The 25187-nt window shown below is 43.4% G+C and overlaps 1 protein-coding gene across 1 annotated transcript in view; it reads right to left on the bottom strand.

Moving 5' to 3' along the window:
• Positions 1-25187, bottom strand: part of LOC136858648 (uncharacterized) — a 247880-nt gene that overhangs the window by 54872 nt on the left and 167821 nt on the right. The window contains exons 3-4 of the mRNA XM_068225648.1: positions 23245-24093; positions 21385-21592 (exon numbers count right to left, since the gene is read on the bottom strand). Coding sequence (XP_068081749.1) covers positions 21385-21592; positions 23245-24093 — 1057 coding nt within the window. The remainder of the gene's footprint in view (positions 1-21384; positions 21593-23244; positions 24094-25187) is intronic.

Genomic DNA, 25187 nt, shown 5'->3' with positions numbered 1-25187 from the left:
TTGTTACGGTTTTCGGAGACGCCGAGGTGCCGGAATTCGGTTTCTCAGGAGGCTGACGTATTTGAGAACCTTCAAAAACCACCGGTTTCAGCTAGGATCGAACCCACCAGCTTGAGCTCAGAAGGCCAGCGCTCTACCGTCTGAGCTACTTATCCCAACCTCCAACAATTCGTTTCATTCTTACAAAATACCTTCCTGCTTACACCTTGATGCTTAGTAAAATATTACAGTCAAAGTACGCACCACGTATGAGATTAAAATGATGTGTATGACACAGTATTAATTTATCATCATCATCATCTGTTTACCCTCCAGGTTCCGTTTTTCCCTCGGACTTAGCAAGGGATCCCACCTCTACCGCCTCAAGGGCAGTGTCCTGGAGCTTCAGACTCTTGGTACCGGGCGAGTTGGCCGTGCGCGTAGAGGCGCGCGGCTGTGAGCTTGCATCCGGGAGATAGTAGGTTCGAATCCCACTATCGGCAGCCCTGAAGATGGTTTTCCGTGGTTTCCCATTTTCACACCAGGCAAATGCTGGGGCTGTACCTTAATTAAGGCCACGGCCGCTTCCTTCCAACTCCTAGGCCTTTCCTATCCCATCGTCGCCATAAGACCTATCTGTGTCGGTGTGACGTAAAGCCCCTAGCAAGAAAAAAAACAGACTCTTGGTCGGGGGATACAACTGGGGAGTATGACCAGTACCTCGCCCAGGCGGCCTCACCTGCTATGCTGAACAGGGGCCTTGTGGAGGGATGGGAAGATTGGAAGGGAGAGGCAAGGAAGAGGGAAGGAAGCGGCCGTGGCCTTAAGTTAGGTACCATCCCGGCATTCGCCTGGAGGAGAAGTGGGAAACCACGGAAAACCACTTCCAGGATGGCTGAGGTGGGAATCGAACCCACCTCTACTCAGTTGACCTCCCGAGGCTGAGTGGACCCCGTTCCAGCCCTCGTACCACTTTTCAAATGTCGTGGCAGAGCCGGGAATCGAACCCGGGCCTACTACACCACAGAGGCGGACGTATTAATTTATAAGAAATTAAACTGTAGTCCATTAGAAGAAATCCGGACCAGCCAGGGTGATCAGCCCTTACTGAGAGACCACGCGTTCGATTCCCTACCAAGTCAGGGATGTTTACCTGGAAATGAGAGCTAGTTCGAGGTACACTCAGTTTACGTGGAGTAAATTGAGGAACTATCTGACGGTGAGATAGCGGCCTCGGTCTAGAAAGTCAAAAATAATGACCGAGGGAATTCGTCGCGCTGACCTCGTAATCTGAAGTGACCAGCGGTTGCTTGGTATGGTAGGGCACATCAAGGATGTAGCGCCACAGGGTTTGATTTTGGTTTCACAAGAAATCCTGTTACGTTTTCTTCAAACCTGCCCAAACGTAGGCCTATCAGAGAAATATCAATAATTATTCTGAACATGAGATTTGTAGCCAGTACAATCTTCAATTTAACTATTGTAGATTTGTCTACTATGCCACCAAATTGACAAGCTGCCAACACCATCACACTGCACGATTACTTTGTCGCTCCAAATTGTTAGTGTGATGAGTTGAGGGCTTTCCATCTCAATTACACGCATTGCTTTACAATTAAATGCTTGGATAATTATCCGTCATCTGCTGTGCGCTCGCTGGTCTCTGTTTGACTGATTAAATGAAGTGGCATTTACATGGTAATGGCAGCACTGAGAGGATTCATTAGCCCTGCAGCTGTCAGCCGAATAGGCCTTCTCCACACTCATCCAATATCACATGAGAGTCTTATTTTTTGTGGTATCTGCTCTGTTAGTCGAGCCGGTACAGAACGGTACGCAGTACTGACATTAAAAAACGGCTTTAGCGTACAGAGAAACTAATCATTGGTACGCCATAGCGTCTCCTGAAACATTTTCACTATACTTGTTCAGCAGTCAGGCTCCTGAACAATAAACTACAGTCGACATCGGTTATAACGACCCTGGAGGGTCCGCCAATCGTAGGTCGTTATAAGCGATGGTCGCACAAACCGGGTTTTTTGTTGTTGCTAAAAATGTCATATCTTCTGTAAGTTTTAGGCTGCACACTTGCATGGTTAATTAACAGAATTAAGTCAAAATTTAAAAAAAAACGTAACTAGGTAAGTACTGTATTTTTTATTTTTATTTTTTTGCTAGTGGCTTTACGTTGCACCGACACAGATAGGTCTTAGGCCTCATTCACAATGCAAATGTAACCGTAAAATTAACGACGTAACGTAACCGTAAAATTAACGTAAAATTTGTGGTATCCACAATGGAGGAACGTAAAGAGTACACAGCAGCCAATCAAAACACTGCCATGTTATTTAGGACGGAAATAGGGTTTTAGGCTATCTCGCAGTTTTATATTTTAATATTTCGATGGAATCAAACAACATGGCAGCCGAATTCATATTACTTCAAATATCTCTTGTTTTGCTCCTGGGAGCTGTGTACATGAAAAGGAGAACTAAACAACGGTGCGGAAAATGGGTTCATCCATTGAATCAAAGCAGGTTATCTCAAGGCGATTTCGGTAATCTACTCTAAGAAATGACCCTCATCAGTACATTTTGTACATGCGCATTAAACCTGAACTGTTTAACACTATCTTACGATTTGATTCCCCTTTCCTAATAAAAAGAAGTGTAAGACCTCCTTTACCGACATTTATGTGCCTAGCTATCACAATCCGATGAGATGTTTGGATGTTATCATTTTCGTAAACTAGCAGGCTGGCATAATGTTAAGAAATATACAGGGACACTGTTTATCTATGACAGGGATTGTCTCTCGTCCGGTCTCCAGAGCTGCGAGCTTGTCTCTTGCATTTCCCGTCAAATTTCATTGTTACAGTATATTTATTTCCACGTATTCTGTTTCGGTACAGCGTCTTTTTAATTCTTTTTCCTTTTATCACACATACACACAAAGATTATGTTGACCGAGAATTACAAGTGTTTCGTCGAAAGAAGTCATTATATCGTGCACAAAATACAATGTTTACGTCTGCTCTGATTGGCTGGTTCTTAAACCTAACGTAAAATTAACCGCAAGAGCTTGGAGTTTAATTTTACGGACTCTCAGTTAAGTTTACGTCGGGGCATTATGAATGGTTCCATCAGATAACATGGCCGCTACCTTCTAAGTTAACGTTAATTTTAAGTTTACGTTACGTTACGTTTGCATTGTGAATGGGGATTTATGGCGACTATGTGAGAGGAAAGGCCCAAGAGTTGGAAGGAAGCGGCCGTGGTCTTAACTAAGGTACAGCCCCAGTATTGCCTGGTGTAAAAATGGGAAACCACGGAAAACCATCTTCAGGACTGTCTACAGTGGGATTCGAACCGGATGCAAGCTCACAGCCGCGCGCCCCTACCGCACGGCCAACTCGCCCGGCGCTGTATTTATAGAACAGTATTTATGGAGTGGGAATGCGAGAAACTTCATTGGTTCGCTTTAAGAATAGGTCCATTGGTCGGCACACTATTTGTTTTGCTGCTTAAACCATCTAAGTAAAGATTCTTCAATATCTTTGTACACAGATGATCTGGCCCGCTTGATATTTAAAGAAAAATTCTTCGAAAAGAGACTATGTTTTCTCTCTGTCCTTCGAAATTGTAGAAATGGTTTAGTTTGATAAACCCAAATCCCAATGCTGACGTTTGTATCCCCAGTTTCTAACCGCCATGTAATCTTCAATAATAAACACTTTTCTTCTGCGACATTTTCACAGCGATGTTTGCCTTGACTAACAGACAGACTGATCTTAAATCTACAATAATAAGCATTGCATAGTTGACAGCAACTCCCAAATACGTAATAAACAAAAATCAATTGTTGGTTACAAGGATAATGTCCAGATAGGGCAGGTGAGTAATACTAAAGAAGTATTAAAGTTTACATATGATAACAACGACATTTATAATAAGATACAAAAGTTGAAAACTAGAAAAGCGGCTGGAATTGATAAGATTTCTGGGGATATACTAAAGGCAATGGGTTGGGATATAGTACCATATCTGAAATACTTATTTGATTATTGTTTGGTTGAAAGAGCTATACCAAATGAATGGAGAGTTGCTATAGTAGCTCCTGTGTATAAAGGAAAGGGTGATAGACATAAAGCTGAAAATTACAGGCCAGTCAGCTTGACATGCATTGCATGTAATCGTTGGGAAAGCATTCTTTCTGATTATATTAGACATGTTTGCGAAATCAATAACTGGTTTGACAGAAGGCAATTTGGGTTTAGGAAAGGTTATTCCACTCAAGCTCAGCTTGTAGGATTTCAAGAAGATATAGCAGATATCCTGGATTCAGAAGGCCAAATGGACTGTATTGCGATTGACCTATCAAGGCATTTGATAGGGTAGATCATGGAAGACTACTGGCAAAAATGAGTGCTACTGGACTAGAAAAAAGTGACTGAATGGGTGGCTATATTTCTAGAAAATAGAACTCAGAGAATTAGAGTAGGTGAAGCTTTATCTGACCCTGTAATAATTAAGAGGGGAATTCCTCAAGGCAGTATTATTGGACCTTTATGTTTTCTTATATATCAATGATATGTGTAAAGAATTAGAATCAGAGATAAGGCTGTTTGCAGATGATGTTATTCTGTACAGAGTAATAAATAAGTTACAAGATTGTGAGCGGCTGCAAGGTGACCTCGACAGTGTTGTGAGATGGACGGTGGGCAATGGTATGATGATAAACGGGGTTAAAAGTCAGGTTGTGAGTTTCACAAATAGGAAAAGTCCTCTCAGTTTTAATTACTGTGTTGATAGGGGGTGAAAGTTCCTTTTGGAGATCATTGTAAGTATCTAGGTGTTAATATAAGAAAAGACCTCCATTGGGGTAATCACATAAATATGATTGTAAGTACAGGGTACAGAACTCTGCACATTGTTATGAGGGTATTTAGGGGTTGTGGTAAGGATGTAAAGAAGAGAGCACACACGTCTCTGGTAAAACCCCAATTAGAGTATGGTTCCAGTTTGTGGGACCCTCACCAGGATTACTTGGTTCAAGAACTGGAAAAAAATCCAAAGAAAAGCAGCTCGATTTGTTCTGGATGATTTCCGACAAAAGAGTAGCGTTACAAAAATGTTGCCAAGTTTCGGCTGCGAAGACTTGGTAGAAAGGAGACGAGCTGCTCGACTAAGTGGTATGTTCCGAGCTGTCAGTGGAGAGACGGCGTGGGAGGACATTAGTAGACGAATAAGTTTGAGTGGTGTCTTTAAAAGTAGGAAAGATCACAATATGAAGATAAAGTTGGAATACAAGAGGACAAATTGGGGCAAATATTCGCTTATAGGAAGGGGAGTTAGGGATTGGAATAACTTACCAAGGGAGATGTTCAATAATTTTCCAATTTCTTTGCGATCATTTAAGAAACGGCTAGGAAAACAACAGACAGGGAATCTGCCACCTGGGCGACTGCCCTAAATACTGATCAGTATTGATTTATTGATTGATCGACATTAGAACCGATACATTTTTCCGAAAATGTGATCAAAGTACGTCGTTTTATACGATATGTCGTACAAAGCTCTTTTAAAATACAGTGTTTATATAGGATTTAGACAGGACCGTTAGATTTCGCCGTTATATCCAATATGTTGTTAAAAGCGATGTCGCAATAAACGGTTTCGACTGTGTTTTCAACAATTCTCATTCAAGGCAAACTTATTTCTCTCTACTACTTCATGTTTATCTATGTTGACGACGTACGGTAAAGCCATATCCGTAAAGGCCATGGAAGACCCTTTGAGGAGTGGAAAGGCTTCCACAATCCATAACCCCTGCACTTGATGGGGAAGAGTGATTACCTTTACGCCCGGCCGACTTTTTCTCTAGGAATTAACTTGGTGCTCACTTTTGGTGTAGGCTGAGTGAACCTCAAAACCACGTGTACCTTCAGAAGTGGAAATTTCGTTTCTTAAATATTTCGACTTCCTGACGGGGAATCGAACCCATGTCCTTTCGGGTGAACCTAGGATTCCTTTAAGACCTCGGCCACGCAGCCTCTTCTAACAGTAAAATGGTACATAAATATTAAAATTTCGATGAGCTACCTCACCTACATTCTCAACAACTAAGCCTGATACCATACTGGAAGTTCTGTTTGAGGATATAAAGTTTGTAACTACACAATGTCCAGCAAGGGGTCATGGTGACAGTAGAGTAAGTAACTTGTGAGAAATCTTCCGGCTATCTTTTTTGTGACATAAAATATGTTTTATGGCTGGGGCTCATCTGAACATTTGCGTTACGGAAGTTAGTGTGACAGAAGTGTAACCCTAGCAAACGTGCAGGCTGTGATGTACGGTATGGACGAATGACCAAGCAATGTTACCTAGCAACCGTACAGACTATGTCTTGCTGGTGGTCATCTGAAATTAGCAGCCGTTGATGGATGGCCATGACCGGAATACATACGGTATGTATAATCATTTGATTTTCTCAAAGGAAATATGCCCCAGAGGAATCACTTGATATCTTGCAAAAGTAAATAGAATTTGGAGTAAGGAGACCCTACCCGAAGATTGGAAAATAGCTTTGATCCATCCATTACACAAAAATGGCAGCATGAAGGATATCAACAACTACAGAGGAATAACTTTGCTACCCGTGACTTACAAAATTCTATCACTGGCCATCCTGGAGCGTTTGGAAGCACAAGTCGAACATCAAATAGGTGAATACCAAGGAGGGTTCAGAAAAAGTCGCTCAACAGCGGAACAGATCCAAAATCTCAAAACGATCATCAGATATTGTACACTAAGGTCCAAGCAGTATGTGTCTGTCTTTGTGGACCTCAAGAAAGTGAACGACTAAATTAACCGGGAAGTCCTGATAAACATCTTAAATGAATTTGGAGTTGATCTGAAGCCATCCCGACCGATACAAAATCCAAGGTGAAGGAAGTTCCACGGATGTCTCTCGCATTCCATTGACATCAAAACAGGAGTCCGACAAAGTGATGGGCTATCCCCGATACTCTTCAACTCCGTTCTTGAAAAGATCATCAGAACCTGGCGGGTGAGATTACAGGAAACCATCTACAGTCCACTAAGATTAGGAACAAAATCCAAGGGGATCACAACAGACTGCTTAGCATTTGCCGATGATATTGCCGTTCTCTCAAACGACGTAGAAACCGCTAGAGCTCAAGTTGAAATGTCAAAGGAAATTGCCGAAGAAACCGGTCTGCAGATATCGTTTGAGAAAACAGAAGTAATGACTAACATCAAAGAGGCCCCACCGAAACTCCATACAAAATACGGGGACACCCGAGTGAGATCATCATGAAAAATGGACTAGACAAAGAAGCACTTCAGGAACGAGTACGTAAACTGGAAATAGCCTACCAAACATCCCGCACAATCTACAACAAAAAATGCCTTTCGCAAAACACCAAGATACGTCACTATAAAGCAGTTCTGAAGCCAGTAGTTCTATTATCAGCCGAAACCCTATATCTAAATGCCAACAAACGACTCCTTGAAGAACTGGAGAAAAAAGGAGCGCAATTGTGAGAGGAATCTTGGGATCAAAGTACAGAAATGGAATCCATCAAAAGAGATCCAACGAGGAACTCTACATCAAAATAGAGAAAATTACCGACACAATCCGAAAAAGACGGGTATGATTTTACGGTCATGTGCAAAGAATGGACGGAAGAAAGTTAAGAGAGTTTTCACCTTTTTTTATTCAAACCCCAAAACCACAATTCCCTGGTTTAGAAATACCAAAAAAGACCTGCAAATGCTGCATATCTCATCTGAAGACGCCCTTAACAGAGATCGCTTCCGTAAGAAAATATTGACGAACGGGTTAAACCGAACCGAAGAGAAGACACGGCGCCCCTTGGACAGAGGAGCGTAAGCAGGCCCACTCACAAAGAATGAGGGAAATTTGGGCTCTAAAGAAGGCCAACTTCAGTGTCAAATGCAACAAGACTTAAGGTGGTCCTTGATGGCTCCAGCGAATTATATAATAATAATAATAATAATAATAATAATAATAATAATAATAATAATAATAATAATAATAATAATAATAATAATAATAATAATAATAATAATAATAATAATAACATCAAACAGGCGCCAAGTGAGCTAGAAGGGACTCACGGAAAAGTCAAGCGAGTTGAAAAATTTAAGTATCTTGGTGAGTGGATAGAACCTAACTTGTCCGAAAAAGAAGCCTTTTCTTCACGCATGAATAAAATGGAAATGGCTTACCATCTGACTAAACATGTCTATAACAAAAGATCTATATCTCTGAATGCAAAAATCAAACACTATTGCACTGTTATCCGGCCAGAGGCTCTATATGCTGCGGAATGTGTCGCCATGAACAAAAAAGGCATGATGGAGAAATTCGAGGCCAAGGAAAGAAAGATTTTGAGAAAAATCTTAGGTCCAGTCAAAGACAACGGCGAGTTTAGGAGACGGCACAACCAGGAGTTGTACTCGCATGTGGAGAAAATAACTGATGTGATGCGAAAAAGGAGGATTACTTTTTATGGACACATGGCCCGAATGAATTCAACACGGTTAACCAACCGCATTTTCACTTTCCTCCAAGAGAAAAAGGCAAAGGGGGCATGGTTCAGTGAGTTACAGAAATATCTGCAGGAGATTGGGATCTCATTTGAGGATATCCAAGAGCGTGTCCCACTTACTGTAAGAAAAAACTCCAAGAACATCAGAGTTTCCTACCAAAGCCGAAGATGAAAACTGGAAAGGCATGGACGGAAGAACGAAAGGAGCACCACCGTATACGAATGAAGGAGTACTGGACCAACATTAAAGCTCAAGGGAAACAGTTGAAATGACGTGGTCCTTAGTTGGCCGAAACGAAACAAGAATAATAATAATAATAATAATAATAATAATAATAATAATAATAATAATAATAATAATAATAATAATAATATCCGCCTCTGTGGTGTATTGGTTTGTGCGATTATCTGCCACTCTCGGAGGCCCGGGTTCGATTCCTGCCTATGCCATGAAATTTGAAAAGTGGTACGAGGGCTGGAATGGGATCCACTCAGCCACGGGAGGTCAACTCAGTAGACGAGGGTTCTATTCCTTCCTCAGCCATTCTCGGAGTGGTTTTCCGTGGTTTTCTACTTCTCCTCCAGGTAAATGCCGGGATGGTACCTAATTTAAGGCCACGGCCGCTTCCTTTCCTCTTCCTTGTCTATCTCTTCTAATTTTCCCATCCCGCTACAAGGCCACTGCTCAGCGTAGCACGTGAGGCCACCTGGGCGAGGTACTCGTTCTTCTTCCCAGTTGTATCCCCCAACCCAAAGTCTCACGTTCCAGAACACTGCCCTTGAGGCAGTAGAGGTGGGATCCCTCGCCGAGTCCGTGGGGAAAACCAACCCTGGAGGGTAAACGGAATAAATAATAATAATAATAATAATAATAATAATAATAATAATAATAATAATAATAATAATAATATTAATAATCATAATACGCCATTTGGGAAATAGAATATATAGGAAATAAAATTCAACGCTGTGCTTAATTTACGTGTGTTGAGTTGTGTCTTTTGGTATCTCCAACTGTGTTGGATACTTTTAAAAGGGAATTTATCACAGCCCATGTTGAAAGGTAAGCCTGAGGACGTCATTTTCTCTTTTAGAGCATAGGAAATATATTTTATTACGTCACTACCACACTTATATCACAAAAAAAACGGATAGCGTTAGTGTGTTTCCGTTTTATTTGCACTGATATGTAAATATGGTTACATTTTTTTACAAGTTGCCGACACAAAAAGGTCTTATGGCGACGATGGGAGAGGAAAGGACTAGGAGTAGGAATGAAGCGGCCGTGGCCTTAATTAAGGTACAGTTCCAGCATTTGCCTGGTGTGAAAATGGTAAACCACGGAAAACCATCAGTCAGGGCCGCTGACAGTGGGGTTCGAACCCACTATCTCCCGAATACTGGATAGGTTACATGTTTTTATCGTCACACCGTCTCCGATAGGTCTTATGCGGGCGATGGGATAGGACAGGGCTGTAGAGCCCTGCGCGGATATATAAAATATTATCCGCATCCGCAAATATTTATCCGCGGATATTGTAAACATTTAACTACAGTATATTACACCCAAGATATTGAAACGGATAGATCTGCTAACACGGTAAAATAGGCCTGACACCTGGCACCAGAACCTCTGATTTATGAGGGATTTTCTCTTGCGACAACTACCGACGTATTATCTTTGTTCCTTCTTTCCATTAATTGCTGACAGGAACCAGTTAGGCTTAGGTCAAATTTACGGCTTTATGGTCTCAAGGATTTTTATAAATCACCATTCTTCCATACCACTGTCAAGGGTCACTTAGCCATAAGCAAAAACAAGAGTATACCTGAGTGAATATTAACAAACTTCATTATTTAAAAATCACCCATTACCGAGCTCGATAGCTGCAGTCGCTTAAGTGCGGCCAGTATCCAGTAATCGGGAGATTGTGGGTTCGAGCCCCACTGTCGGCAGCCCTGAAGACGGTTTTCCGTCCTGTACTTTACTTAAGGCCACGGCCGCTTCCTTCCAATTCCTAGGCCTTTCCTATCCCATCGTCGCCGTAAGACATATCTGTGTCGGTGCGACGTAAAGCAAATAGCAAAAACAAAAAACAAAACAAAAAAAAAAAGAAATCACCCGCACTGCGATACAATTTGCATCCGCCAAAACACTAACTTCGCGGATATCTGCATTCGTGCAGGGCACTATAGGACTGGGAGTGGGAAGGAATTGACCGTGGTCTTAATACGATTCAGCTCCAGCATTACCCTCGTGTGAAAACCATCTTCATGACTGCCGACGGTTGTATTCGAACCCATAACTATGTGACCGAACCGCGCAGCCAACTTACTCGGTCTGCCAGCTACCCGAAAATACACTAACGCTTTTAGGAAGTTCATTGACACAAACGATAAATACAAATACCTGGAGACGACTATAAGTTGTTCGTACAATTCCTGTTTAGCAAGAGGTCGTTCAGAGCAATGAGTGAAGTAATGACGAAGAACAGGAAACTGTCTTCAGACTGGCAGAGCCACAATCTAATATTCATTTCCTGTATTGGGTCACCTTTCGATCCAGTCCGTTGTGTCCTTATGTGGCTTTTGAAGGAAAGGGGGTCAGCAAATGTAGCTGCAGGCAGGAAATGTGAAGTATAGAGCGACCGTGCATGTTCGAGGGAAGGACATATGTAGTTTAGGGGTAGCGAGCCTCCTTCTTACCCGGAGGTTCTGGGTTCGATTCCCGGTCATGTCAGGGATTCAGACTGGTTCGAGGTCCACTCGGCCTACGTGAGAACAATTGAGGAGCAATCTGACATTGAGATAGTGGCTCCCATCTGGAAAACCAAAAATAACCGTCCAGGGTTGGCATTTCCCTAGGAATCAGCGAGGCATCCTACCTATACCACCTCAACGGCTGTGTCTTGGAGAGTGAGACTTGGGTCGGGGGGAAAAAGTGGGGAGGAGGACCAGTACCTCGCCCAGGCGGGCCCCACCTGCTTTGCTGAACAGGGGCCTTGTGGGGGGATGGGAAGATAGACAAGGAGGGGGGGGAAGAATGCGGCCGTGGCATTTTAGGTACCATCCTGGCATTTTCTTGGAGGAGAAGTGGGAAACCACGGAAAACTACTTCGAGGATGGCTGAGGTGGGAATCGAACCCCTCTCTACTCAGTCGACGTCCTGAAGGTCAGTGAACCCAGTTCCAGTCCTCGTACCGCTTTTGAAATTTCGCGGCAGAGCCGGGATTCGAACCCGGGCCTCTGGAGGTGGCAGCTAATCATACTAACCGCTACACCATAGGTGCAGACGTAAAAAAAATACAAAAAATTAATTTCAGTTTCCGAAGCAGATATGTATTTAATAAATATTGAATTTTCACGACCGCATTGTCATCGAAATAACTTATTAGGCCGTACCAGGCGGGTTGGCCGTACGGTTAGGGGCGGGCAACTGTGAGCTTGCATCCGGGAGATAGTGGGTTCGAACCCCACTGTCGGCAGCCCTGAACATGGTTTTCCTGGTTTCCCATTTTCACACCAGGCAAATGCTGGGGCTGTACCTTAATTAAGGCCACGGCGGCTTCCTTCCCATTCCTAGCCCTTTTCTATCCCATCGTCGCCATAAGACCTATCTGTGTCAGTGCGACGTAAAGCAACTAGCGAATATATATTATTATTAGGCTGTATTCCATACATACAGTACGTGTTGAAGAGATGAGTACGGAACATAAATGGCCATCTGGACTCCAGTGGGATCCGAACCCACAACATCCCGACTTCACGTCAGTTACTCTACCATTGAGTATGATGGCCTAGGTCATATTTGTTATGTTGGAAAGGATTAAATTACAAGTCTAGCACCCTGTTATCACACTGTCGAGTGCGTGCAAGTCGCCCGTTGTGATACCTAAAACGCCACGGCCGCATCCTTCCCTCCTCCTTGTCTATCTTCCCATCCCCCATAATTTAATTTTCACGACCGCACTGTAATCGAAATCTGGAAGTTGTGGGCTGTGGGTTCGAATCCCACTAGTGTCCGGTTGGCCAATTTTGTTCTGTACTCAACATTTCTTTAACAGGTTCTACAGCATCTTTCACTCATATGTACACTATATGTGCGGAACACGACCTAATAGGTTGAAAGTTAATTTAGATATGTATTTACATAAAGTCCGCCTCTGTGGTGTAGTGGTTAGTGTGATTAGGTGCCACCCCCGAGGCCCGGTTTCGATCCCCGGCTCTGCCACGAAATTTGAAAACTGGCACTAGGGCTGGAAAGGGGTTCACTCAGCCTCGGGAGGACAGCTGAGTAGAGAGGCGTTCGATTCCCACCTCAGCAATCCTCGAAGTGGATTTCCGTGGTTTCCCACTTCTCCTCCAGGCAAATCCCAGGATGGTACCTGAAAGGCCACGGCCGTATCCTTCCCTCCTCCTTGTCTATCTTCCCATCCCCCATAAGGCCCCTGCTCAGCATAGCAGGTGAGGCCACATGGACGAGTTACTGATTCTCCTCTTCATTTGTATCCCCGACCTAAAGTCTCACGCCCAGGACATTGACCTTGAAACGGTAGAGGAGGGATCCCTCGCTGAGTTCGAGGGAAAACCAACTCTGAACGGTAAAGGGACTAAGAAAGGTTTACATAGAAATCCGTTCCCAGGTGGTAACGAACCTCATATTTCTCTTCCCACCGGGAGCTCAAGATGATTTTTCGGCCCTGTCCGGGCAATCACAGTGTGTCTGCACCGTGTAGGCTACTTGTACTGTCTACGTACGTACATACATACAAGTTCATTATGGGCTCCTACATCTTTCAATGCTCAGTCCCTTTTTTTGAGAACAAAAATAAAAGCATTAATTAACTTTTTTTGAATATCAAGATACACTCGGCGCTTGTAGCTCTTGAAGTGTTCATACAACTCTGTAGGTTTCATTACCATTTAAAACACAGTTAGTAGTCACGTACTATGAAAGTATGGACTTCTCCAAACGTAATTCCTCGCTCACTTGAGTACATTCCAGAGAGCTCATATGGAACACATTTATCACTTACTCCGCTTCTTATGTTTGCTCGTTATTCAGTTAACTTTCTCGTTAAATTCCGGAGCAGAAACACAGACTTAATTTATAATTAATTATCTTGGTTCACATTCTCAGGCACCCTGTCAGGCGAGTGAAGAGGGGTTTAATTTAATTTAATATCAGCGTTCCTCAGAGTTAAGTGTGTTTTAAGTACTTTCTCGATTCCAATGAACATCAAAGTAAAGAATATTTACGTGTAGGCAACTGTCGCATTTCTAAGGCACTGAGTCAATTACAATGACCAGGAGGGCCATAAGTAGGAAAACAGAGGATATTTTTTATGTGATTCGATTTACAGGGCTTGTCAAAACTCAACGGCAATGTTTCAGGAAAGGATTCCTCGTACAGAGATGGAAGAAAGGGAATGAGGACATGAGTTCGGAAATGCATAATTGAAGAGTTTAGTTCAAACATGTGCAGACTTAGACAGTACACCAGTGATGACCGGCAATAACAACCCGTGGGGGTCACCTAAGGTTTCCCTTTCAAGCGTTGTTTTTCAATCTACTGTCACGTGCCGGCCCCGTGGTAACCCATTTCGGAAATTCCTGGAAAGGGCTAATGAGACATACGACCAGGGATCTCCCAGCTGGCCAGGGCCGGCCTTTCCGTGTATTGTTCTCGTCGGTTGGTTTACTTGTGAGTTTCTGGGAGATACACCGAGAGTGTTCCGTCTCTAGCCACATCGCGAATATTCTGATACGCGTTACCCGAGCTATAAAAAGGAGGCTAGCCGTGGACAGTCAGTGCTGGACTCAATGTGAGACTCAGTATGTTGGGTTTCGGTGGCTGGGCTGAGGATGACAACAGTATGGGTTGCCGCTAGTGTCCCAACGGAATCTGAACAAGGAGTTTGTTGTTGCGTCGGAGTGATGAGTCAGTAGCTGGACTGAAGACGGCAAGATGGCGTACGGGACAGAAAACTGTGTACTGCCTTAAGAGTGCTCTCTCTCTCTCCCTCTGTGTATTTTTCTGGACTGAGAACCATCGTAGTCAGCGATTGGAGCAGCTACCGTGAGTGTAATTGAAACAGTATTAATGGTAGTTGTTATGAGGAGTATTGTCCTGCTGGTTAGCACTGTGGAACTGTTGCTGTTTAGTTGTTCACTGTGTTTGACTGTATGAATTTCTGGACTGTCTGTGGAATCTAACCAAGGAAAAATCATTGTATATTATGTAGCCAGTAGCACTATGTTCGAATCTGCGGTTTGCAAGCAGCTGCTGTGTGGGGTGACTGGACTTGGGGAAGTGAAAGCAAGGCAAGCGTGTGAATAGGATTATAGCCGTCCTCGGGTAATACCAATGAGCCGGACCACCTGCTGTGTGAATAGACGAGAAACTTGTAAATAGATAGCAATGCATAGAATTGTGTGTGTGTGCATTTATTGGGTCATCCTGAAATAAATCAGAGTAATAAAACAGAGGGTGTTTTATTCGTAGCAATACTGTTCTGCCACCACCACCACCAAATATTATTGTTATCTGAAATAATAACACTATCAGTTTAATCGCATATAAGAAAATATACTACTTACGTTTTAAATTTTACGAGTTTCCCTGATAAGCAAAGGCATGCTGAGTGAACTAATTGTGCCATACTCGCCATGTTGACGCACACATCTTCACCTATGGACATGAGGTCGAACTACGTCCATTCTTGAGTTATGTCGCTCTCCGCAGCGATACTGAGAAAACGAGAATGTTTGGTAGGTTGAAAATGGCACATCTGTGGTGTAGTGGTTAGTGTGATTAGCTGCCACCCCCAGAGGCCTTATGCTAGTTTCTTCTTCTTCTTTTCTTCTTAATCTGTTTACTCTCCAGGGTCGGTTTTTCCCTCGGACTCAGCGAGGGATCCCACCTCTACCGCCTCAAGGGCAGTGTCCTGGAGCGTGAGGCTTTGGGACGGGGATACAGCTGGGGAGGATGACCAATACCTCGCCCAGGCGGCTCACCTGCTATGCTGAACAGGGGCCTTGTGGGGGATGGGAAGATTGGAAGGGATAGACAAGGAAGAGAGAAGGAAGCGGCCATGGCCTTAAGTTAGGTACCATCCCGGCATTTGCCTGGAGGAGAAGTAATCGAACCCACCTCTAGTCATTTGACCTCCCGAGGCTGAGTGGACCCCGTTTCAGCCCTCGTATCACTTTTCAAATTTCGTGGCAGAGCGGGAATCGAACCCCGGCCTCTGGGGGTGGCAGCTAATCACACTAACCACTACACCACAGATGTGCCATTTTCAACCTACCAAACATTCTCGTTTTCTCAGTATCGCTGCGGAGAGCGACATAACTCAAGAATGGACGTAGTTCGACCTCATGTCCATAGGTGAAGATGTGTGCGTCAACATGGCGAGTATGGCACAATGAGTTCACTCAGCATGCCTTTGCTGGTATGATCTAGTGTTTACAGTGCACTATGTACGGGCTAGAACAAATCTATTACATTCATTTTCCTGTCTCAGTCTTATCCTTGGCTTTGACAGCATGAAAGTGACCAAGAGATGAGTGATGCTAGTAATGCCATTCCTTATGCAACCAGCGCCTGTTGTGAATGGTGTGAAAATGTCACTCATAGCGTCGGTTGGCGCGAGCATTTGAGTGGGCTCGGCAGATTGAGGTGTAATAGCAACTTCTGGCGCATTGAGGAAAGCAACGGGAAACTACCTCACTCCTCATTTCCCTAGTACGCCTCTTCAGTGATGCCCATGTCATCTATGACAGCTGAAGGTGGAGTTGTTGAGGATCAAACCAGCCTCCAGACTGAGCACTCAACACCTTTACTCAGAGGAATGTAATTTTCATTAAAAAGTACCCAATTCCCAGTTGTGACAGATTCATTGTGTTTCTGTTCTAATGGGGAGATGAAATGATATGTCGTATGGCTCTTAGTGCCGGCATATCCCAGGACGGGTTCGGCTCGCCAGGTGCAGGTCTTTCTATTTGACTCCTGTAGGCCACCTGCGCGTCGTGATGAGGATAAAATGATGATGAAGACAACACATACACCCAGCCCCCGTGCCATTGGAATTAACCAATTAAGGTTAAAATCCCCGACCCGGCCGGGAATCGAACCCGGGACCCTCTGAACCGAAGGCCAGTACGCTGACCGTTCAGCCAACGAGTCGGACAATGGGGAGATAAAACCTATGTATGTAAGTCCAAATCTTGTCCCATTTCTCCGGGGTCGGGTATTAAGTTAGATGAATATAGCGAGGTTTAACAACCGGATTCCCTTCCTGACGTTACCATCATCACATGAGTTCTTCTTCTTCGTCTACCGTTGTTCCCACACCTGTGGGGTAGCGGGTGCGAACTGTGTCGCGCATGTGGATTTGGCCCTGTTTTACGGCAGGATGCCCTCCCTGATGCAAACCTTATATGGAGGGATGTAATCACTATTACGTGTTTCTGTGGTGGTTGGTAGCGTAGTGTGTTGTCTGTATACGAAGAGGAAAGTTGGGATGAACACAAACACCCAGTCCCCGGGCAGAGAAGAATTAATCAAAGGCTATTAAAATCCCCGACCCGGCCGGGAATCGAACCCGGGACCCTCTGAACTGAAGGCCTCAACGCTGACCATTCAGCCAATGAGTCGGACCAGCATCATCACAGGAGTTAATGAGATGAAATGAATGGCATCGTACAGTATTTGAAGTAGGAAGGGAGAGGGTGAAGCCCTTGCCGGCACATAGCCTACTCCTGTCGAATGCCACCAAGGGATCTGCTCAAGGCTTGATGTCCCCATCCGATGGACGAATCACCATCAACAGCGTCATATGCCCTCACTCCATATGAACACTGCGGAGAGGTTTTTGGCACGCAATCCAAAAACCAAACCAAACCCCATGGCACTACAGCCCTTGAAGGGCCTTGACCTGCCAAGCGATCGCTGCTCATCCCGAAGGCCTGCAGATCACGAGATGTCGTGTGGTCAGCACGACGAATCCTCTCGGCCGTTATTCTTGGCTTCCTAGACCGGGGCCGCCATCTCACCGTCAGATAGCTCCTCAATTCTAATCACGTAGGCTGAGTGGACCTCGAACCAGCCCTTAGGTCCAGGTAAAAATCCCTGACCTGGCCGGGAATCGAACCCGGGGCCTCCGGGTAAGAGGCAGGCACGCTACCCCTACACCACGGAGCCGGCCAACATTCTGATGGTGGAAATGTTTTCGACCTACGGGACTCGAACCGGATATCCACGGTGTCAGACCATATAGACTTGATGCCTCAACGATCATTGTCACTAGGAAGGCTCAGATATCCTGTATCAAGTGGCAATTTTAACTGTTGAAATGTTCTTGTTTACTCAACATCGCCGTGAAAGACAGACAGAATGAACTAACCGTACTCGATAGCTGCAGTCGCTTAAGTGCGGCCAGTGTCCAGTATTCGGGAGATAGTGGGTTCGAACCCCACTGTTGGCAGCCCTGAAGATGGTTTTCCGTGGTTTCCCATCTCCACACTAGGCAAATGCCGGGGCTGTACCTTAACTAAGGCCACGGCAGCTTCCTTCCCACTCCTAGCCCCTTCCTGTCCCATCGTCGCCATAAGACATATCTGTGTCGGTGCGACGTAAAGCAACTTGTAAAAATAAAAAGAAGAAGAGACTGGATAATAAGTAACGTAATTTGATCAGAACACAGAATAAACTAAACTTTGGTAAACCTGGAATACACTTAGGTACTTGAAAAACAAATAGATTTCCGATGTAAAATTGGACACTGGTTTTACACACAAAGAGAAAAACAGGTCGCCTCCCTCGGCAAAAAAATACAATGCCAAAGATGATGGTGCTTATTTAAAGGAGTCTAACAGCTAGTTCATCGGCCCCAAACAATGCCAAGGAAATGCCAACTGAAAAGTAAAAACAATAAGAATGAGATGTAGTAATGAGTTTTTCTTGGATCCTCTACTTTTAAAAATAAGTTCTTCCAAAAGGCGCTTTTTAAATCATGAGTTGCTGCATTTGCCTTCCGAGGCAAAAGGCCTTAAGTTCCTGTATGACATAAATTATCATACTAATATTAACATTGCACAATTTTTAGCGAAAAATAAGAGAATGAAGGAGTCGGAATGCTGAAATTCGACGAAGTTGAACTTCGGGAATAAATTCATTTTAGGTCTGATTCGCTGAAAGTGGGTGGCTTCCCTGATTTGGAAAATCTACTCCCGAGGAAAACAGTGATCAATTGGCAAATAATGGTGACATAATCGCAAAAAAAAGTGTAAGTGGTTACGTGGTAGTGCGTTTTTTTTAGAAAACTTAATTTTAAGTATATATGCTGATAGGCTGGGATTTATGTTTTAATGGGACTATCCATTTGCCCATTACAGTATTTTGGCTTTATCGAATACAACATAGGCCTACACAAGTTAATTCAGTAAACAGGCCTATCGACTTCCACCTTTAGGCTTCCAGTTCTCAACAACATGCCTTCTCATCTGCGCGAGAAAGCTGCTCTGACTCACGAATATAAGATCGTAGGAAATCCAGATCTGCGTATTCATTAAAACATACCTCCTGATCTCAATGGGAACCGGCTAAAGTATAAATATCTACCAATGAGTTATGCCCAGAGATTAACATATAGTTATTTTGATGCAAATGCCCAGTGGACATAAGAATAGGCAGAACACTAGTGCTTAGCTGTGGTCTTATTTGAAGATAATTAACAATGCACCTGGTTTTAATCTACCAAGGAAAACTTGGACTGCTCTCAACAGGATACGGTTCAATCACGGGATCTGTACTAAAACACTTCATAAGTGTAGCAAACTTTCATCTTCTCAGTGTCATTGTGGTACTCCCATACAGTCTATTCAGCACATGGTGTCTGAATGTAAGACAAGGGCATAACGAGGAGATCTGTCTGATTTTCAGCTGCCAACACCTGGAGCCCTAGAGTGGACCAGCATATTAGATCTGAAACTATAAACTTCCCTTGCCATGTGTCAGTGTAAATAATTGTAAATATTCGCACATAATATTGCGATACGATAAATAAATACATAAATAAGTAAATAAATGAAAATCCACAGCCTGTTTCCGATCATTCGAGCGGATCAGGAATGGAATGAATGAAGCCCCATCTAGCGGCGAGGACGGGAATTGTGTGGCTGCCAAAGCCTGTTGTACTCCTCTGGGGCAATGATTAATGACCGACAGATGAAATGAAATAATATTGGAGAGTGTTGCTGGAATGAAATATGACAGGGAAAACCGGAGTATCCTCAGAAAAAACCTGTCCCGCCTCCGCTTTGTCCAGCACAAATCTCGCATGGAGTGACCGCGATTTGAACTACGGAACCCAGTGGTGAGAGCCGGCACGCTGCCACCTGAGTCACTGAGGCTCAAATAAATAAATAAATAAATAAATAAATAAATAAATAAATAAATAAATAAATAAATAAATAATTACCAGATTCGTTATACGTGACAGGTTTACATAACATAAATAATATTGCACATTATATATGAGTGCAGATAAGCTATTTATTTGAAAGAATCTGAGGATGTTCTTATCGTACGAAGCAGCCCAAACATGCCAAACGCCTTCTTAAACACATCTACCTACTGAGGCCTACTATTAATGGCAACCTACCTTTTACCATAACGATCATTAACGTAGCCAATGTATTCTCCCCCACAGCCCCATTTGTTTCCATTCGGAGTATGTGGCAGCTTACTTCTTCATCTTACCGACTACGAGCCTACCCAAAGTCTCCTCGAAACAGTTCGTAAAGCGTAATTTACACGTTGCCAGTGGTATGCCAATTAGACACTATACTGGTAATAATAAGAGTTGGCGTCTGACATTTCTTAGAGGGAGGTCCGTTTACTGCCTGCCGAAGCAGGATAAAGGGAGTGGCTGTGTGGTTGCCATAGAAACGAGGGTGGGGCGACTGTGGTTGCCATGGAGATAACACTTGAGGGCAGCTCGTCTTGCTGGGAGTTGCCAAACCTGTCACTGTCACTGATAAGAACCTGATTGTTTGTATAAGAGTGATCGCAAATGGGACGACACCGCCTGGCCAGGTAGTCTATAACAGATCACAGCGGTCAGAATGAAGGAGGGAACAAGTGAGCCGGAAGCGAGGGGTAAGAGTATGTAGAAAGGAATGCTGGAATGTGGCAACATCGTGAAATGGCACGTGCAGTGCTCCTCCCTCCAACCTTACCTGTCAGACACCAACTCATATTATTAGCAGTATAGATAGCTGTGCGATAGGCGTCCAGCACTGGTAAGACAGTCAGAATACCCATCGCCGTTTACATGGTGCTAGCAACAGCAAAGTCAGTCGAAGGTGGACGAACCAGCGTCCAGCTGAACCTTATCAAAATGCCCGAGAGGGAACTGTTTCAACTCAAAAGGCGTATGACGAATTATTGGTCGAAGAAGAAAGGAGAAAAGGATGAAGAATATACTCGTAGTTACGAAGCTGGGAACTTCTGCAGGTATCATAAAAGAGCTATATTATCAAGACCAGTCACTGGCGTAGGCTACGGGATAGGCAGTGGGGGAGAGGGGGGGGGGGGGGAGACGCCAGATGCCAGCCAATTCAAACATGTTTGCTTTTATGGGCGTGGAAAACTGGTGGCCCAATGACTTGTCCAGCAACTGGATCTAGTTGTTTATACGTTACCCAGCCACTGGCTTCCAGGGCAGGGAACCTCAGCTGACATCGTGTAAATTAGGCTTCGCTCTATACAGACTTATTCCCAAGTACAGTAGATAGTGGCTTACCTGTCCATCTTGTCAGCTATAAGTCTGGCCAGAGCTTCCTTGAAGTTCCTCCTCTCTTGACAAACTTCCTCCCAGGTGCTGAAGACAGTAACACGCAGGTAAGAAGTGATGTCTCCGAAAGATGGATACCAGGAGATAGTAGTGATCTCGGGTTCTTCAGTAGTGAATGGTTGTGTGGTGGTGGTCTCAGCTACGGGCATCTCTGTAGCTGTATATAAGACAGGATCAGAACTAAAATCTGCTTATGAATTATTTAAGACAAATTGTCAAATAAATCAAGGTTTGATCATCCGAAATCCACTAGGTGACTAATAGGGGCGAGAAAAAAGTTTATATTTCAATGCTTTTAAGATTGTGGGATCATGAAATACAAGAATTTATATTTTAATGTTTTTAAGCTTTTGCGATCACGAAATACAAGAGTTTATATTTTAATACTTTTAAGCTTTTGTGATCACGAAATACAAGAATTTATATTTTAATGCTTTTAAGCTTTTGTGATCACGAAATACAAGAATTTATATTTTAATGCTTTTAAGCTTTTGTGATCACGAAATACAAGAATTTATATTTTAATGCTTTTAAGCTTTTGTGATCACGAAATACAAGAGTTTATATTTTAATACTTTTAAGCTTTTGTGATCACGAAATACAAGAATTTATATTTTAATGCTTTTAAGCTTTTGTGATCACGAAATACAAGAGTTTATATTTTAATGCGTTTAAGGTTTTGTGATCATAAAATACAAGAGTTTATATTGTAATGCTTTTAAGCTTTTGCGATCACGAAATACAGGAGTTTATATTTTAATACTTTGAACCTTTGGTGATCACGAAATACAAGAGTTTATATTTTAATACGTTTAAGCTTCTGTGATCACAAAATAAAGAGTTTATATTTTAATGCTTTTAAGATTTTGTGATCACGAAATGTAGTTTATATTTTAATGCTTATAACCTTTTGTGTCCGCCTCTGTGGTGTAGGGGTTAGTGTGAGATCAGCTGCCACCCCCGGAGGCCCGGGTTCGATTCCCGGCTCTGCCACGAAATTTGAAAAGTGGTACGAGAGCTGGAACGGGGTCCACTCAGCGTCGGGAGGTCAACTGAGTAGAGATGGGTTCGATTTCCATCTCAGCCATCCTGGAAGTGGTTTTCCGTGGTTTCCCACTTCTCCTCCAGGAAAATGCCGGGATGGTACCTAACTTAAGGCCACGGCCGATTCCTTCCCTCTTCCTTGTCTATTCCCTCCAATCTCCCCAACCCCCACCAAGGCCCCTGTTCAGCATAGCAGGTGAGGCCGCCTGGGTGAGGCACTGGTCCTCCTCCCCAGTTTCATCCCCGACCCAAAGGCTGAAGCTCCAGGACACTGCCCTTAAGGCGGTAGAGGTGGAATCCCTCGCTGAGTCCGAGGAAAAAACCAACCCTGGAGGGTAAACAGATTAAGAAAGAAAGGAGGAATAACCTTTTGTGATCACGAAACACAAATTTTTTATTTTATGTGTTCGCGAAATACATTTTTTTTCTCACAACTTACTACTTAATTTCTTTTACGTTTTTCAATAATACATACAAAAACATCGCAGTACAATCTAAAGATAAGTATTATCGATATCGACGCTCTGTGAAATGAATATAACACTAAATTTGAGTACCTAAGTCATATGTGTTTCGAAAGAAAGTAAAAGAACTTTTGTTTTAATTCATCTCGTCTTGGGTTTAAAAAGGATACGGGAAAGTGAAATTGAGAAAATGCAATTTTTTGACCCATAATGGTGTATCTTCCTCTTAACTGAGTCAGTGCAGTCTTCATTAGAAGGTGGAAATGCGGAGGTTGACATTACCATTACGGCTAAAACTCACTTGTTTTGTCGTCCTCGCCGTTGAACGTTAGCAGTGTGGTAGTTTTAATGGTCGACGTGCTTGTTGTCTGAAGTTTAGGATCTGCCGTGGGCTGGGCGTCGATCTCCGCAACGTAGTCCGGTTCCTCTCCGTCTCCATTATGAGGATGTCCATCCTCGCCCAGGTCTGCATCCCCCAGGACGACTCCGTGTGGAAGAGCAGTGGTGGTCGGCGGCAGGGTGGTATCCAGCAGGTCGTTCTCATCCACATCTTCGCCCTCCGCTACACCGACGCCGTGCTCATGGCTCAAAGTTACCACCAAAATCTCCGTCACCAGTTCTGGCTCGCTGGTGGTAGCATTCATTAGAGGACTCGTCAATGTGCTGGCCTTGGGAATGATGTCTGTAGTACTGTAAAACTCAGTCACAGGCATGGTCACACTTGCTGGACTGTCAGTGGTGAAGGAAGGTCTGTTGGTGGTGGTAGGTGTAACAGTGGCTTGATCATTACCTAAAAGTTCTTTGCTGGTAGTGACCTCACTGCTTGTGCTCACTGTAGTCGTATCACTACCTGTGACCCCTACCGTACCCTCCTCCTGTGTAGTGCTGATCATCTCCTCGGAGGACACATTAGTCGTGGTAGAGATGTTCTCCTCTTCTATCTCCATACCACTGTTCTGAATGCGGTCAGGCTCGGGTGTCGGCAAGGCTTCAGACGCTGAACTCTGTGTATCTTCACCCACGACGTAGACCAAATCGGAACGGGCACTTGCTCCGACCTCCTCAAAGGCCCTCTGGGTCGGGACAAAGCCAAGGGTGAGGAGGTCTTCCAGTGGTACAGAAGTCGTAGCACCTTCCGAACTAGAGTTACCTGCAATCAAGATTTTATGAACACTTTTAGGTTTAGAAACACAAAGTGATATACAGTAGTGTATTTGTCACAAGAAAAAATATACCTCGTACGGTTATGAATATACAAAACTTTGCCACATTGATTTCAGCGAAATTGGGGACATTGCTCAGAAATATCCTGAAGCCCCAACAAGGGTTGTACTCGTTCATGTCTCTCATCTAATGAATGTTAAGAAAGCATGGCATTCTCGTTGTGCTTATCCCTAAAACAATGATACAATTATCGTATTTGATATAATAATAATAATAATAATAATAATAATAATAATAATAATAATAATAATAATAATAATAATAATAATAATAATAATTGTACCGGGCGGTACACCTCTACGACGCAAGTTCAAATCTTGCGCCAATTGAAACTCCTCTACAGGAGAAACTCTGAACTTTAAAAACGGAATCAACTCAACTGTTTATCAGAAGATGTCTCTGGGTGTTTTGATTTGCTTTTGTTGATCAAGAAGTGTGGACATTCTCTAACAGATGTCTCTGCTAAAAACTATGATTATGCACTCTGGTGCGAAGGAATGAACTTTCTTGGAGAAATTTTGTATTCATAAGTTTTGTCTTTACTAAATTTTGTTCTTTCATTTGAGGGTTGGCAATATTAAGCTTCCTTTCCGCCTGGTTTGAATTTAACCAATCCTAAATTTCTGCAATTAATTTCCCACCAATAAGGTGTTTCTTCATCGATTTGTGTGTAACTTTCGCTGTTAACCAATAAACGTTTGTGGGCGGGTCTTAATCATTCATGAAAGGTCTCGAATTTTCCGCGAGGGTATAAAAACTGCTGATTTTCTTGTCTCCGCTCCACTTCAGTAACATCTAGCTTAGTGTGTGGATATGTAGCAGGGGGCGGGAAGTGCCTCTTTCTTCGGGCAACAGATCTTCAAAAGGTAATGGCCATTTAACATCTTTTCTTGCTAGCTCAGCAGTTTAACTCGCGGGGAAGGTTCGAAACCTTTAATATGTAACCAACCTTTTTAAAATGTAAATCCTATTTTAGTCTATGTAAAAACTACTAATCTCTTTAACTGTAAAGCGGGGATA

This window comes from Anabrus simplex, chromosome 1 (assembly GCF_040414725.1).
Source record: "Anabrus simplex isolate iqAnaSimp1 chromosome 1, ASM4041472v1, whole genome shotgun sequence".
In the NCBI taxonomy this organism is placed as follows: Eukaryota; Metazoa; Arthropoda; class Insecta; order Orthoptera; family Tettigoniidae; genus Anabrus; species Anabrus simplex.
This window is presented reverse-complemented; position numbering and strand designations above follow the sequence as displayed.